Below are 18,149 nucleotides of genomic sequence, written 5' to 3'. Positions count from 1 at the left end.
TTATTGCTTTGCTGACCCTCCCGTCATGTCTTGGGCGTGCTCGACAGCCTCCGCATGTGTGTGAGTGTGGGTGTGAGTTTGTGTGTGTGTGTGTTTGTGTGTGTGTGTGGGTGTGTCTCTGTGTGTGTGTGATATGAGGTCTGATTGAAAGGCGGTGTGTCATGGAACAGAGAGCACACATGCTCCAGGGCTTGTTCACAGCGAGGGATACACTGAGGAGGGTATAACGCACAGCGTGTGTGTGTGTTTGTGTGTGTGTATGTGTGTATTAGTGGGAAAGAATGAGGGAGAGAAAGAAATGAGGGAGCAATGGAGGGAAGGGGGCTGCAATTTTCTGGTTGTCGTGCCTCCAGCATATATCCTGGCCCCGGCACATTAACTTTTAAAAAGGGTTTTGTAGGGTTGAAGGTGTCTACATCACACACATACACGCACCTATAAAGACTGCCTTGAGACACACATAGACTAAACGAGTGAAAAGAACAGAAAGGATAAAAGGAGGGTAAGTGATAGAAAATGAGCACAAAGACCAGCAACACTATACAAGAATAAATGTTTGATATGGGAAATTCCAATCCAGTCCGCTCTGCAACTACATTTATCACACAAAGTGGTTGTTTGAGTATTCATGTGGAACATTATCAGGGTCAATAAGGGTCAGGAGACAGGTGTGTCCCTGCTAAGAGGGGAGTTGTATCGTTGTTAGCCTGGTGATATGTTGTGCTAAGTTAGATTGATATGTGATCAAGAGCAGGAGATACATGATCCAGCAGGATGGAGGGAGAAGATTCAAAAGATGCTTGACCGATAAAGAGATACAGGCTCATGTTTTATTCATAGCTAACAGTATCTTCCCTATGCACTCCCAAACTGCCCAGCCAGTAACAAAGTGCACGGACAGACCCATTTCTCTTCCTCTCGCCTGCTCTCACCGCCATCTTCCTGTCGTGCAGCTTCTGTTCTGCATTCGCAGCATAATACTACTAGTGAAATGCAATGAAAGTGACTGAACTCCTTGAGCTGCCACACTCATGATCAATCTCCATCCTCTTTTTTTTTTCCTGATTGTAGGAGGTAATCTTAAAGAGGGCGGCAGACCTGGTTGAGGCCTTGTACGGGATGCCTCACAACAACCAGGTAGCGCACACAAACTTCAACATGTCATCTATGTCCTATCTCCCTACTATGCTCTTGTTTGGGATATATATTGTTTGGACCTCTGAGAGAGACCAAAACCAAACTTTGTATTAGAAATATAAATATAACCACGTAGCCTCCATGAAACCATAACCAGAATGTTTTGTTTGTTCTTTTTTGTTTGTTTGTTTGTTTGTTTTTAGCATTTGTATCTGCCATACAATTTTAAACAGTTTGGCTATTAATAGCAGTAAACAATAAAGCCTTGAATTGAATGATGAAGCCACAATGCAGAGGTGAGTCATGTCACAGATTCACTTTACCTACAGTATCTCACTTTTCAACATCATTAAAAGTGGAAAAAAAAAAGGTTATGTTAATGTTAACAACATGAATTGAGCCCGACAACTAATTAAGACAAACATTCAACGAACTATGGATAACATAAACACATTTAAATGAGAATGATTAAGGTCATTATTAGGGGGAAAGTTCAGCATTACATGCCGCAGTGCATGCTGGGAACAGAAGAGCGACCGATCTATCGGCCGGTGTCAACAAAAGTACGAAAATAGCTATTTAATTTTTTCACAATAATCACTTACAGTTTGTTTAAATTTAATGAGGACTTGCGTGTCCTGTGTGTCCTCCAAAAACATCTAAATATTTAAAGCCGTTAATGGCGTTGAAAACGTGTACGGTGGACAAGCATCTGTTATGACCACAGATATGAAAAGAAGACTAGATACGCTAGCGTGCTGTAGCAGCACGGCGAAACGACGTGCCAACATGGCGGCCATGTTGGTATGGGCGACATTCCCATCAAAGGCAATGACATTGAAATTAAGTGGTAATTTTCTAATTTCTCAACAGATTTTCATGAGGTTTACTTTTTTGTAAATGCCAAAGCATGTGCCATCAATAGAGAACATTTGGGGAGTTTGAGTGACATGCAGCGACATAGTATAATATTAAAATCTTTGAGTTAGTTGAGTTTGGTGAAAAAAGTGCACAAAATGAGTTCTTGCAGTTAATGTTGGTTTGTTGTTCAGGAGTTTTGTGCCATCTTTGAATGGTAATTTTTATGAAGAAAACAAAAAGAATCACAATATGTGGCAATTTTGTTGTTGACTTCAAACCCTTTGTTGTTGAAGAGTGCAGCTTTTATAGATGCAATATGTTAAGATACTCTGATTGGTTCAATAAAAACAAATTATAATGGCATTTTTGTCATACATCTGGTTGGGAAGTGCGCCTGTGTGGGGCCCTAGTAGCACTGACAAAAAAAATTTGGCCCTCTCCATCATTTAAGTTGCCCATCTCTGGTTTATAACATAATTCAATGTTAAAATGTCATAAAATACAAATAATATGGTTGACAAAAGATAGCTGGGATAGGTTCCAACAGCCCGTGACCCTAGTGAGGATAAGCGGTAAAGAAGATGGATGGATGGATGGACAAAATAACAACCCTTAGAGCCTTTCATTTGTAGCACCTTCTGCTCTAAAAGATGCTTCGATTTCTCTGTTTCTGAGATACAAAAGCCAAATTATAATGTCCCCTCATAAGGGTACACGGGTACAGTATTATGGAAGGATTTGTGAGTTTTATCCGCTTAAGTTCTAAAGAGTGTCGCCAGCTTGGATAACTCAATAGAGGAGGAATAGAGAGGGCAAAAGAAGACACAACTTGACTTTTCTTCTGACCCTCTCTGAATGACAGGAAATGATCCTAAAACGAGCGGCAGACATCGCAGAGGCCCTCTATACGACTGTGCCACGAGGGCACAACCAGCTAGCCAGCCTCGGCAGTGGATCTGTCCATGCAGGCATGATGGCCGTAAACTCCTTCTCTGGGTCGGAAGTGGCTCAAACAGCCAATCAGGGTGAGTAAAGATAACAAAGATCGGGTAAAGGATTGTCATAATTTCATCATCTAATTGCCAAGTGAAGTGTGATATGATTAACACGTGAGAAATTTCAGATATTTGAAGAAAAATAGGGGAACAAGGAAGCGAGCAGTGGAAGTGACAAGAAAAAGGAAAGGTGTAGATGAGGCAAGAAAGACTGAAAGATTGTAAAGAATGGAGAACTAGAGAGTCACGGATGAGGCACGATGGAGAAATATGAGTGGGTCCTAGGGGTGTGTATATTAGACTGGGGTCGGCCCTTGTCTGACAGAGAGAGATGTGGGTGCAGTCAAGGGTGATTCATCACATGTATCTAGGAAAGGAGAGAAAATCAGGTGAATGGATCAGCCACTGGATGTTTCTCAGTACTTGCAATGAGCTTCATCTCAAAATATCTTCCTTGTATGAGGAAAACAAAAGTCTCTTGGCTTGTGGTTTATTTACTACCACAATACATGCTAATAGAAGAGGGTACTTTGATGGTTAAAGTGCAGCCACTATTGCAAAGAGTACACTAGTGATCAATTCCAAGTGTTTTTTTTCTGCTGTGTCAGCATTTAGTACTGGGATGTACATGCATAGTCCTCTATGTTTTCCACTGTCACCTACAGCCCATTGAGAATAAAAATCAGAATTCACATCTTCGAGGGGAGCCACACAAGTTCTTAGTATGAATTGCCTTATCAATATATACTGTGTATATGTTTTTTAGTTTTTTTTTTTGGGGGGGGGGGGTTTGGAGAAGAGCCAGTTAGGTTAGAAGCCTCTTGTTTTACTACTTGGATCACTCTTTTATTGCTCTTCCTTGTCCGATCTGTTCATTGCCTTCTCAGTCCCATATGCCATTCGAACATTTCTTTTGGCTTATATCGCCATGGCCATTATCCATCTATAGAGCTGTAGAGTGGTATAGAGTGATGTATGTATCCCACCGCAATTTGTCCTCTTCATACTTAGTGTCATGGAGTATTATGGCTGCATACACTCAGCAAAAGTGCACCATTGTACCTTTTGAGGTGCCATGGGGTTGTACCCTAAAAATGTAAGGATTTTGTACCCTTGACACTTAACAGCTGGGGAAGCATGTTCCCCAGCTGTTAAGTGTCAAGGGTACAAAAATTGCCTTTTAGATCCAGGAAAGGGTTCAAACTGTTAGAGTGGAACTTCCAATATTGAAGTTTGAATTCATTCGTCTAATAGAGAAACAATGGAAATAGAAATATAATCTGTTCCAGGGTCAAATTATAGCCACGGTAAACAAAAATGTTTATAATGGGTATTGTTTTTATTTCCTTCGTAGTGGCCAGACAAGTGACAAGATATTAATTAAACACTATTACACAAATTAAGGCATACAGTGATGGTGAGTTACTTTTTCACCTCACACGAGTTTAAAAAGACATTAAACACTGTAAATATACAATTGATTGCAAATTTCCGTGAATAATTGAATCTCCCCTAAAGGTTATTGTAACTGCCTATATTAATAGTTTTCAATCATAAATATACCACATTTTGATCCTAAAACACTTAAGCAGGATTTCAAACACTTACATTGTTGTACCCTTAAAAATAAAAAATACAGTACTGTACCGTAAACATCTTACAGCTAGGCATTGACATTCCACAATACTTCTATGTACACATCCACAATTCTCATGATAATGACAAAGAATTACTGTAGCGTTGCAGTGTGGCGTCAAAAAAGTAACATTTGAATGCACAGGTAAGCACAAGAGTTACTGTACATTGATGATGCTTACGCTTTGCTGAGGGGAATGTCCGCTGCTTTGTAAGCGGCTGGCTTCGACCAATTTAGCAGTTAGTAGGAGACTGATGAATCCATGTAGTGACAGTATGAACTGGTGATGACAGATAGTTTTAGCAGTGTTCCGCTGAGCTGTTGTTACAGACTCCATCGGTTTTGATGCTGTGTTTAGTCCTAGTTTGGTGAAACTATCGTGAGTCAAAGCAGCTGCAGCAGACACGGGCGACGCCATCTTATCTATCCACTCCCGCTGACTGTTAATCACAAGCCCAATACGGCTACTCTAAGATTTGTTATTGGATGCTCTAGTCAGCTCTAGTCAGTGAGTCGAGTGAGCATGTGCGTAGCGGGAATTCCGCTGAACACGACAACCCTGTGACTTCCACTGCAGTTTTGTTGAGAGGACAACTCGATTTTTTTTTTTGGTATGGCTATGGCCGTCAGTAACCATTCATGGTCTCATTTAAAGATGCTACAATACAATGAATATCATACATTATGAAGAATTTTTTGCTAGGTTACATAAAATCACAAATTGGCATTGTTTTCCTGCAAAACATGGTGAATAGGTTTCCCCAAAAAAATCTGGGAACAGGTAAATTTGCAAATGCTGAACCCCGAATAGGCATAATCCACATCCATCCATTATCAATACCGCTTATCCTGTTCAGGGTCGCTGGAGCCTATCCCAGCTGACTTCGGGCGAAAGGCGGACTAAACCCTGAACTGGTCACCAGTCACTCACAGGGCACATATAAACACTCACCTTCACACTGTCACTGAGTGGGAATTGAACCCACGCTGCCTGTGCCAATGTCAGGCGAATGCACCAAGACAACATCCATCCATCCATTTTCTGAGCCGCTTATCCTCACAAGGGTCGCAGGAGTGCTGGAGCCAATCCCAGCTATCATCGGGCAGGAGGCAGGATACACCCTGAACTGGTTGCCAGCCAATCGCAGGGCACACATAAACAAACACCCATTCACACTCACATTCACACCTACGGGCAATTTAGAGTCTTCAATTAATGCATGTTTTTGGGATGTGGGAGGAAACCGGAGTGCCCGGAGAAAACCCACGCAGGCACTGGGAGAATATGCAAACTCCACACAGGCGGGGCCAGGAATTGAACCCCGGTCCTCAGAACTGTGAGGCAGACGCTCTAACCAGTCGCCTACTGTGACGCCCACTACGACACCATCAGCGCCAAATAATAATAATAATAATAATAATACAAATAATAATAATAATAATAATCATCATCATCATCTTAATTTTGACATGAAGCACTGGAGACTACTGCTTTGAATGTGAGTCCGCTTACTTTGCATAACTTAAAAATGGGTATCTTTCCTTCTCATGCCTTTGTAACCCTTCTTGTTGAGGTGGGTTAGTCATTCGGATTAGTGTCACAAAAAGCAAACACATGCCATAGCGCTCACAGACACAAATGAATTCAACTGTATGCCTGTTTTTGACATTGCATAGTTGAGGAATTAAAAAAAAGGCTTTCACGCAGTACCATACCAACACCTATTTTAATTCAAGGAACATTAAGATGAACGTAACTTGGGACAACATCTTTATTCCCCCTCTATTTCCTCCTGATAGTCAATTACACAATACAGTTGTTCTTATTTGAAATGTGTGATGTCTAACACTATCTGCCACTCAGTGTATTTGATCGAAGTGACGTCTGCCTCTTCGGTGTCATGCATATCTCTCAGTGGCAGCATTGCATGGATTTTTATTTTTGTCTCTCTTCTTTTATACCCTTAACATCTTTTCTCTCTTCTATTCCCTTCTACCTTTTCCTCTTCCTCTCCCTCTTTCCCTGTCCATAGGTTTCAGTAGGACTACAAGCAGTGTGTCCCCTCATGGTTATGTCCCCAGCTCCACTCCCCAGCAGGGTAGCTACAGCTCTGTCTCCACTAGCATGAATGGCTACGCTAACTCTGGCATGGCAACCTTGGGCACTTCGCCCAACTTCCTCAATGGATCCGCAGGCAACTCCCCGTATGCTAGTGAGTAAATGCATCACATCTTAGAGCCTACGACCAATCAGCTCTCACATGAGTCAGATGAGGAGGTAAAGAAGGCAGATCAAGAGCCTTTTGGCTGTTAAACAGTATCAAGTGGACACAAAATTGGACATACAAGGAGCCAATTGAGCAGTTTAGCTGGCTCATCTATTTCCTTAAGAACAGAGTCAAACACAAATCCTCCCTTTATTGGGAAAGGGGAGCAGATCACCTTAGCGGCCCCCCTGACACACATGCACGCATGCGCACACACGCACACACACACACACACACACACACACACGCACACACACACACACACACATTCACTCTCTACATTAAAGACCTTTGATTAAATCAATAAACTAATTGCGAGAGAAGCAATTCCATTTCAGTTCTTTGATTCCTGGGTGTTAACAAGTATTTTAACAGGCTCATCGGCCCCACACAGACATTTTCAATCAATGGCCCCTCAACCTGCCTTTGTAGGTCCAATTTTCATTAATTGATTAGTTAGGCCCCTTCATAAATGGATTATGACTTTATTGCAAGGATTTGGCAGGAAGAACCATAAAAGCTAAGTGTTGGATAATAACAACAATAAAGGCAGAAGCAGATATCAGAGGGCAGGTGAAATACGACTTGGCTGATTATAAAATCACTGAGGGGGGAAATCCTCTAAGTGTATTAGCAGACAAAAGACAAACCCTTGAGAAGTGGATAGATGGGATGATGTCAGTGTGAGAGAGAATTTGGCTGAGGAAATTGGTGCCTCCCATGTACAGTAAATCCAGCTAATAGCCATTGTGAAGAAGGCTTCCATCTTGACTTTGGAGCCCTTGCACAAATTCTGTTGTACTATTTTGGAAAGGAAATATTCACAGGTTGACATTTAAAGCTGTGAAAATGATTTTTATATATTTTATATGTTTAGAATATTTCTCAAGGCAGAATTCTGGAATGCAATTTCAGATGAATTTATATTTTATATGAATTAATAAAAGTAATATATTCTTCCACAACTGAGAAAATTTCCACAACTGAGAAAAAGTCTCAATTTAAAAAAGATAATGTTCATCTTTGATTGACACAGAGTGAGATTTGAAGTGGTTATAGTTTCCATTGTTGGAGAAATGCACTACATTAATATTGAGAGGTGTTTCTAATGCTGCCTTTACATTGGTGCACAGGAGGTCTCCAGTTTTAATCCCTCTCATTGCACAGTTAACATGTACTGTGAAGTAGTTAGTAGATGAGAGAGCGTAACATGATTAGAGTCTCCTCCGACCAGTATGAGGGTACCAAGATTTTGAAATTGTAATCTCACAATAACAGCATGAATGACGTCACTTGCGTTGGCTGCTGCATCTGAAGGTTGAATGTAAACAAACAACTTCCATTTTCTAATAGCTGTTAATCTGTTGGCGAGTGACTTTCCATTCCCCATAATGATCAATGGAAAGAACAGTTCAAATTTTCTGTCCCATTTAGTCATTTCTCTCATTTCACTTTAGCGTTGGCTCTCGTGCCTTTCTCTATCTCCTGTGGGATGCATTCTTGGCTGATGGAGATGCCAGCCGGCAATAGTTCCTCACGGTTGTAGGTGAAGCAATGCAAACAAAAGGGAAAAAAGCCAGATAGCGTCCACACTCCCCAATAGTGTTGTAACACTTGAGACACGTTTACTCCAAGATGCAAGACAAAGGTTTCAACGCTGCAGTTTAACAATACTAAATGTACAGCGGCTGAAATAAGTGTTTAACACATCACCATATTTTCTCACTAAATATATTTCCAAAGGTGCTATTGACATAAAAATTTCACCAGATGTTGGGAACAATCCAAGTAATCCATACAGACAAAGAACGTAGAACAAATAAACTGAGAAATTAAGTTGTGCGTAATAATGTGAAAAAACATAGGGAAAAAGTATCGAACACATGAAGAAAGGCAGGTGCAAAAAGCCATGGAAAGCCAAGACAACAACTGAAATATATCAATAATCAAACAGCAATCCAGCCCCTTGTGAGTACAAATGAATATCAACTGGTTCAGTCCTAACTGATGGCCTACAAAAAGGTCTCATTGCCAAGTTGTGAGTCAAGATACATCTCATGATGGGTAAGAGCAAGGAGTTGTCTCAAGACCATCGCAAACTAATTATTGAAAAACATAATGATGGGATTGGTTACAGGTGCATAGCTAAGCTTCGGAATGTTCCAGTGAGCACGGTTGGGGCCATAATAGGTAAGTGGAAAGCCAATCATACCACCATAAATTTGCCTCGATCAGGTGCTCCTCGCAAGATTACTAACAGAGGAGTGCAAATAATAATCAAAGGGGTTGTCCAAGAGCCAAGGACCACCTTTGGAGAGCTTCAACAAGACCTGGAATTAGCAGGTACTGTTGTCACAACGAAAACAGTGAGTCGCCATGGCCTGTATGCATGCTCACCACGCAAGACCCCATTGCTGTAAAAAAAACAAAAGCATGTAAAAGCTCATTTAAATTGTGCTGAACAACATTTGGAAAAGCCAGTTAAATACTGGGAGACTATAGTCTGGTCTGATGTGAGTAAACTTGAACTCTTTGGATGCCACGCAGACCACGTTTGGAGGAGAAATGTCACTGCAATCACCCTAAAAACATCATGCCAACAGTGAAGTTCGGAGGTGGGAACATGATGGTGTGGGGCTGCTTTTCAGAAAATGGTATTGGTAAACTTCCCATTATTGAAGGAAGGATGAATGGGCAAATGTACTGAGACATTCTTGACAAAAATCTGCTGCCATCTACGAGGATGATGAAAATGAAACGAGGGTGGACATTTCAGCAGGCTAATGATTCAAAACACACAGCCAATGAAACTCTCAAATGGTTTCAAAGAAAAAAGATAAAGCTGCCCGAATGGCCCAACCACTCACTTGACTTTGAATCCAATCGGAAATCTATGGGAAGAACTGAAACTCAAGGTCCATAAAAGAAGCCCACGGAACCTTCAAGATTTGAAGACTGCTTGTGTGTAGGAATGGGCCAAAATCACACCAGAGCAATGCATGCGACTAGTTTCTCCATACAGGAGGTGTCTTGAAGCTGTCATTACAAACAAAGGCTTTTGTACAAAGTATTAAATAAATACCAGTTGGCGTGTTCAATACTTTTTCTCTGTTTCATTTCACACTATACCATACAACTTAATTTATGATCTTAGTTGTTCTACTTTCTTTGTATGTATGGATTACTTGGGTTGTTCCCAACATCTGGTGAAATGTTCATGTCAATAGCACCTTTGAAATATATTCACTGAGAAAAATTATGATGTGTTAAATACTTATTTCAGCCGCTGTATATGTTGCATATTATTTCCCATTCATCCATTTTCTACCGCTTATCCGAGGTCGGGTCGCGGGGGCAGGGGTGGTCTTGTTCATATTATTTCCCCCAACACACAATGCCAATTGCGGCCCTGTACCTGATTTAGTGGCCAGTCAATTTATGTGTGTTTGAATGCATAACTTTACACGCATACAAACAGTTTCACTTTTAAGCGTACTTTTGGTGCACACGCACTCCGACAACAGCCAGGTTACAATGTGCTCCATCATGTGTGTGTCAAATTTGTCTATGAATGTGTTTCCGTAGCGCGCTTTAAACATGTATTATACATTGGCTGCAGCTTAAGTCAAATCAACTAAATTGGCTATTTTATTTTTTGCAAGAATTAAGTTGTCGGTCTCGGCTTGTCTCATTCCTGGTCATGTCTCGGTCTTGGCTTGTCTCGGTCTTGGTCATGACTCGGTCTTGACCCCCAAAAGTCTTGGATAGTGTGGTCTTGAGCACAACACTGCTCCCCGATAACTCTTGGAACAACAAGACAAAATGTAGCAAATGTTGTGAAAAAGTACAAGAAAGGAAAATGAAACAAAAACATTTAAATTGAGTTGGAGGAACTGCATTAGGCTGCTGACTCCCAAAGCATAGAAGTGACTCCATCAAATTTGAGCATTATTATCTTTGTCAATACCGAATTCAGGATGGCACTTTCGGCTGTGCCCTCTCGCCCCCTTTTTTGGGGTGGGGGAATACCACCAAGAATGTCAATCACAGTCCCAATCAAAATCAAGGGGTCAGATTTTAGGATATCAAAGTGTGCTCCAGGGGAAAAGACTTAACAGGTAGGACAACAGTATTAATCATTAAAATACAGCAATATCTTTTTAAATATTTGAAGAAAAAAAAGAATAAAAAGTATTTTATTATTATTTAAACCTACATGTTAATGTCTCCATGTATCTCTTTGCTTAAAACAATACGTGGGAGCTATTTATCTGAACTATTATCCCTCCTGCCATCATCCGTTGACCAGTCCCCTTCTGTTCGTCCCGTCTGCCCGTCCTCTGCCCTCGGTCCTCTCTCTAACCCCGGCTCTTCCCCTTTTATTCCCGTCTTCATCTTTCTTACCCATCCCTCTTTCCTGACAACCCCCTCTCCTGCCCTCTGTTCAACCTCGCTCTCCTCCTCCCCCCTTCCACACCTCTCAGTCGTCCCGTCCAGCCCCACCATGGCGTCGTCGACCAGCCTGCCCTCCAACTGTAGCAGCTCCTCCGGCATCTTCTCCTTCTCCCCTGCTAACATGGTGTCCGCCGCCGTCAAGCAGAAGAGCGCCTTTGCTCCTGTCGTCCGACCCCAAAACTCGCCACCGCCCACGTGCACCAGCGCCACCGCTAACAGCCTGCAAGGTAAGAACGAGGTAGCTGATAAGTGACGTGTACAAACTGGACCTTCCAAAGTACAACACAATCTGTTCGGGATACTGATTCACTCATTGTTCCCATTATCAATGATAGTAACAGTAATGGAAAATATTACATATTAGTACATTTAACACTGTATTTACTGTACAGTTGATGCTTTAATAATCATATAAACATTATTAAGAATTCTTAAGAAATGAAAGGAGCTATAATGAGACTAAATAAAACTAAAATAACATAGCATTACCAATCCTCTGATGATGCATAAGGTGATCGATTGGTCTTCAAGTGCCATGCTTTTCAACGTACTTAAAGATAGCTAATTTCTTCATTGTGGGAAACAAAGGGAACTTTGGATGGATGGATGGCTGGATGGATGGATGGATGGCTGCATGGATGGATGGATGGATGGATGGATGAATTACCAAAGAATTGTATGTGCAGTGATAAATCTCAAGATTGGAAATGCCCCACATTTGTGGGAGTATTTTGCAGTGTAGTAAACTGTAGAAAATATTGCTTATGAAAGGAAACCTAAGGTTTTCTAACAAATCTGTTGAGGTGTACTCATTTATGTTGGTCACTGAAGAGAGACAGATTCAGTCTGTATTTTTTCCACAAACCTTTGGTTGGACTCCAAATTGCATTTGACTGTGGTGGTTCCACTGTACTTGACTCCTTCAGTCGAGTACAGTGACAGTGACCTACACGACTGCCTGTGACATGTTATGCGCCAATGCTGCTACATTAACCTCCTTTTAACAACAATTTCTCACCTTTTCCTTTTCCTCTTGCCTCTTATTACCCCTCTCTTCCTCCACTTCACCCTTTTATTTCTTCCTTTACCCTCCTTGATCCCTGACTGTCCCTCCTGACTTCAGATCAGTCTTTTGTGGACTCTAGCAAGTACTCATCAGCCAGCTCCCTGCAGGGCCTGGCCTTCTCCTGAAGTATGTTACCCTGCTCTCTCTTTTTTTTGTCCACCATTCCTGTTTCTTTCCATCCCACGCTGTCCCACCCAGCTCGTTCACTGCAGCAGCTCATCCTGCCCTGCCCTTCCTTCTCGTTTTTTATTTGTCACGCTCCACTTGTCAGTGAGAACGCATATGTGTTCCATTTCCTGTTTTCGCTTCCTGCTTCCTGCCTTGTGCTGTGTCCACCGTCCGTGGGGAGGTGTGTGTTGTGCCACCAGGGGTCATTCTGCTCTCCCATTTCCATCCAACACGGCTCATAGTCGGCCCGTCTGGCCAGGATGTTGTATGGTGTTGAGATCCTGAGCCAGAGAAATGATGGATGGGAATCTTTATCAGAGCCCCAAGCTAAGCACTTCCTCACTTCCTCTGTCGGCGTTGATGAGCGCTGAACATGGTGACCCGGGGGCCACTGCACGCTGATCATACTGACACACACACACACACACGCATTCAGTTAATCCAAACAAGACGAACGCATTTAGGAAATAACCCAGGAATTAGTGGATTGAAGAGAGAGAGAGGAATCAATAGGAAGCCAATATTTTACATGAAAAATTTCTCCATCTGATGGCTTCACCATGTGATGGCTTATGTGTAAAACTCAGGGGAGGGAATGGCTGAAGTAGGAGGCAACAACTGAATGATCTGATTCACGAGCTGTAAGAAATAAAATCTGCCATTTGCCTTTACAAAGATAATAATAGGTCAGTCAGTCATGTATTAATTTAACACTTGAAAGGACAAACAAAGAAAGCCATCCATCCATCCATTATCCTCACTAGGGTGACGGGCGTGGTGGAGCCTATCCCAGCTGACTGTGGGCGAGAGGCGGGGTACACCCTGAACTCGTCGCCAGCCAGTCGCAGAGGACAAAAAAACAATATTTGGAAATTTAAACAAAATGGACACCACGTGCCTCACAATAAAACCAATGATTCAATAAGGTAATAGAAATGAATTAATGTATAATGAAAAAAACAATGACAGGAAAATACATGATACTTGCATGTAATGATTATATTGCAAATTACAGTGGAACCTCCAAAGTCAAACAGAATCTGTTTAATGAAGCTAGTTGACTTTATTGAGTCATATCTTTTCATTAATTTAGTATGGCCCTCCAAAGTGAAAACACTAAAAGTGAAATGACCACAGATTGGAATGAGGTTTCCCACCCTGAAGTCTTACAAGATTTGCTGACATCTATCGTGACTCATGCACATGATGACTCTTCAACCTCCAGTTCAATTCAAAATTTTATACATTTTGGGGCGAGATTTGAGGTTCCACCATAGTACAGTCATTTTGGGGGTTAAAAAAGTTTAAACTTCCATTATTTATTATTTAGAACTGTGCTTCATCATACATAGAGCTGCATCATATATTTTGACTCGTAAGAAACGTAAAGGGGAGTTCGCCGTTTTAAAACCCCTAGCGAGATTTGAATGTCACCTCACTTCATTAATTCCTTCCCCTCTCAAATCTCTGACCAAAGCCAATTGTAATGTGCTTCTCATTTACGTGCATTGGTTTGAAGATTACTTTTTTGGGAATGTACAATAAATAAAAAATCAAACAGAGGAAAAAAACTTACCTGTCGAGCAGAAATGTTTTTAATTCTGCATCGCTTCTGAATCATCTCAGCTACCCGAGATCCTTACACTCTGCTCCTCTTAGCTTGTCCTATGCTCAGTTGTTAGCAAACGAGGAATGGGCACTTTTTTTATTTTTCCAAAAGTGGATATTCCAACATGGTTTCAGCAAAGACCCTAAAGCCCAAGCTAACAGTTCAGCACGACACTGCAGGTGTGTGCGGGTGACCACGAGTGCATGGCAAATGATTGATACCTCATCTGTCACCCCTTCTGTCTCTAGTTGGTTGCTCTTCCTCTGGTGCAGTGGTTAAAAATCTAAATAAAGGTACACAATAGCCCCAGAGAGGGATATTTTTTCACTGATCATTTTACTAATCATACTGATAGCTTTAAGAAATATGATAACAAATTTTTGGGAAAGCTGCAAACATCACCTTTAATTTAAGGTTCCATAAATATTAGAAAAACCTCTCAATGTGATGTGGGGAAAACTCCAACCACAATAGTGAATACGTATTTGACATTGACACACACACACACACACACACACATTATCTTTGTAAAGCCATTTGTGATACAGTTCTTATATTGGAGCTCTTCCTAAAGCAAGCGTGATTATACACGCCAATGTTGAGTGTACAAACAGGCTGCTCCATTTCAGATCCATTTCCATGTGTCAAGCATAATCTCATCGCCTCCATCACCCACGTTGCATTTGTTCACACACACAAACAGAATACTTTGGGTGTAATGTAACTGCTAACAATTAGCAGCGGCACTGTTCGCATGAAACTATTTGTGAAGAGGCCTGTGCCAGACTGGAATGATGTGGTCCGTGTGTGGCGGGTTAGCAGGAAAATGTTTTGATTTGACGAGATAATGAGGGAGGGAGACGCATCCTTGCGGCAGCACATTTGGGTTATGGCACTGTTGTGATGACAGATGAAACCCAGCTATCACATGACTGACCTCTCTCTCTCTTTTTTCTTTACCCCCCACTGCCTCGCTTTCTCCCTCTTTCCTCCCCCTCTTTTCCCACAAGCAGCGATTCCAGGGATGATTGTTCCACCCATGTAGAGGATCTGGAAAAGAAGAATGTTGAGAGGAGCAAGACACAAGTGTGTGTCAGACACTGGAGCTGAAGTGACGATAAGAACTCTGTTCAAAACTCAGGCCTTTCCACTCCACTGGGATTTAGAAGACGGAACAACCTTTTCCATGTCATTTCCCTTTTGGTTGAATTAGTGTAGCTCCGGGATTCATATTCATATGTATCTTTGTTTATTCGATTACTGGAGAAGCAAAGTGTAACGTGCACAAAAAACAGTTAAGTGATTAGCTTGCTTGCTAAAAAAAAAAAAAAAAAAAAAAACACACACAGAAGTAAAACTGAATGAGAGAGCATAACACAATGATCCTATTCTATTTATGCTGTTTTAATTCTACTAAAACTGTGACCATGAAGCATGTCACAAGAGTTTAGAAAATATGATGTGATGATTTAGCCAAAAGGGATTCATAAAAACTTGAAAAGCCCAATGATGTGTGTGTCCAGCCAGCACTGTACTGAAGGAGTCAAGCAAATATGACATTAGAATAAAAGGTGTGATATATTTTTGTATATAAAAAGGTGGTTTTTTTTCCCATTTATTTCATTCAGCTATTTTATTTTATTTTTTTCTGGCAAAAGCTCTAGTTTGAAAAATGTCTTAAGGCAGCTTCTCAGTACAGAAGATTTAAAGATACAACAAGGATTTGGATACAAAAAAGGGGGTTGTGTAAGATATTCTATAAATACTGTATTTATCCCTTGTATTTGTACATCACCTTTGTTTAGTTGTGAACATACTACACTGTGTTTTGTTACATGATTCACTGTTGTCTCTCACTATTTAAATGTGACTTCTTTTGGTTTTGTATGGGACTCACCAACACACCATTGTCTATTTTTGTATAAGTTAATAAAATGTGTCTGTTGTTTTTTTTGGTTTGTTTCCTTATAAAAATGTTTATTGTATGGCAAAAAGTAGCATCTTATTCAGAGTATTTGGTTGAAGTAGATTTTTTTAAAGAATATATACACATATTATACTGTAAAGATATATCTTTTTGTTTTTCCAGATTGATACTGTTAATATGCATGGGTTCTTCTCTTGAGTGGCACTGTCCTTGTGTGTGTATATGAGCGTGTGTGTGTGCGTGCACATTCTTTCTTTCCCCATGTTATTTATGCCTGCTTACATATTGTATGTATCCCTACACTCTTGTTTTCTGTCACTGTAATCTTTACCAGCAGTCTAGATGCCTTAACAATGCAATCCCATTCTTCATTCAATCACGTGTACAGTTTTCTAGCCTTGCCACAATAGTCTCTTTGCCACAGAGGAATTCATGGGAACTTGGGGGACAAAGCACAAACACACACAAGAACACAAAGAGCCATAATTCAAAAACACTCGAAAATACAACAGCAATGGCACGTTTTTACTTGCTTCGAGAAATCCTTTCACCTTACTTATCCTTGTTTAATTCTAAGTAGCACAGCGAAACGCTGCCAAAGCACAATCTTATCACACACACGGAATCACAATTCAGACCTAAGTAGCCGATCCCTGTGGCATTCATGCTACATGTCCCACTCTAAAACATGGCTTCATTACAAGCTAAACGGTAGCTCATTTCTGTAGATTTTGAATTTTTTTAGATTATTGTGTGCGTGTGTGTGTGTGTGTGTGTGTGTGTGCGCGTGTGTGTGTGTCTGTGTGTGTGTAAGTGTGCGCGAGCATGTTGTGGACAGACCGTCAGATAAGGGGACTTTTCTCTCTGCTTTTCTAGTTTTGTTAAGGAGCATTTGAAGTGAGTGGTGCCCGCTGACAGACGAGTGTTTTCAGTCACTTGTGTTGTTGTTCTATATGAGGGGCCACGCCATATCTGTTTCACAAACACACCACAGAGGTCTATTGTCGTACACAAATGAATGGCTTCTCTTTGGAAACTTAGCTCCATCCCCATTATGATTTTTGTTTTATACAACGAAAAAGACAGATGCAAACCAAATAGCCAGTGTCTATTTTTTTCCTCTGTGTTTTTTGTTGGGTTTTTTTCTGTCTTTGACTGCAAATACACTAAAAAGCTCTAAGAGAAGAAAAAAAATCTACTGTATAGATTGTTATTGTTTTTGATGAGCTGTAAGATAACTTTTGGACTCTCACAATGTTGAATTAAAGTTACCTCTTGTCTGTGACTTTGTCCGCATTTTTATTATTATTATTAATCAAGAGCTAATTTTGTGTGTCCCCACATTGTCTGCATAGGTTGCCAATTGAAACAGAATGCTCATGCTGTTTTAACTATTGTACAGCATCATGTGATGTGATAGAAGTTGCCCACTCAGTTGGTCCATTGCAGCCTGGTCATTCTGGAAGGGGAATTCCTTCATCTGTGGTCCCTCCCAAAGTTTTTTGTTTGTTTGTTTGTTTGTTTTTCCTCCAAATGTATTTTATTTTTATTTATTTATTTATTTTGCGTGTGTTTCCTTGCCCAGTTGAGCGGTATACACTAGGGGATGTAGTCGATCTTTGTGAACTGTGGGCCTGTGAAGCCCTTTGAGACACTTTTGTGATTAAGGGCTATGCAAATAAACTTGACTTGACTAGAATACGACAGTATATGTACAGTTTATGAATTGAAACTGCAGGAATAGTTTTAAACCTTGGCAGCCTAGTGATTAGCATGTCTGCCTCACACTTCTGAGGTTCAAATCTTAGTTGGAGGTACTCCAGCTTCCACACACACATTCCAAAACCGTGCATGGAAGGTTAATTGAAAATTCTGAATTGTCCATAAGTGTGAATGTAAGTGTGAATTGTTGTTTGTCTATATACATCCTGTGATGGACTGGCAACCAGTCCTGGGGTGTAACCCACCAAGTCAGCTGGGATAGGCTCCCGCGCTCCTGCTACCTGATGAGGACAAGCAGTACAGAGT

The 18,149-nt window shown here is 40.9% G+C and overlaps 1 protein-coding gene across 5 annotated transcripts in view; it reads left to right on the top strand.

The window, feature by feature from the left end:
• ebf1a (EBF transcription factor 1a) overlaps positions 1-17,406 on the top strand; it is a 71,018-nt gene extending 53,612 nt beyond the window's left edge. Inside the window, exons 12-17 of one of the 5 annotated variants that reach the window (XM_061685908.1) lie at positions 1,072-1,137; positions 2,861-3,023; positions 6,663-6,842; positions 11,381-11,578; positions 12,475-12,543; positions 15,208-17,406. In XM_061685908.1, the coding sequence (XP_061541892.1) occupies positions 1,072-1,137; positions 2,861-3,023; positions 6,663-6,842; positions 11,381-11,578; positions 12,475-12,542 (675 nt within the window). In that variant the 3' untranslated portion in view covers position 12,543; positions 15,208-17,406. Of the gene's footprint in view, positions 1-1,071; positions 1,138-2,860; positions 3,024-6,662; positions 6,843-11,205; positions 11,579-12,474; positions 12,544-15,207 lie in introns of those variants that run through there. The other 4 variants (XM_061685910.1, XM_061685909.1, XM_061685912.1 and 1 more) reach the window with 4 other exon arrangements.
• The last annotated feature ends 743 nt before the right edge of the window (positions 17,407-18,149 follow it).

Source organism: Phycodurus eques, chromosome 9, assembly GCF_024500275.1.
Source record: "Phycodurus eques isolate BA_2022a chromosome 9, UOR_Pequ_1.1, whole genome shotgun sequence".
NCBI lineage: Eukaryota > Metazoa > Chordata > Actinopteri > Syngnathiformes > Syngnathidae > Phycodurus > Phycodurus eques.
This window is presented reverse-complemented; position numbering and strand designations above follow the sequence as displayed.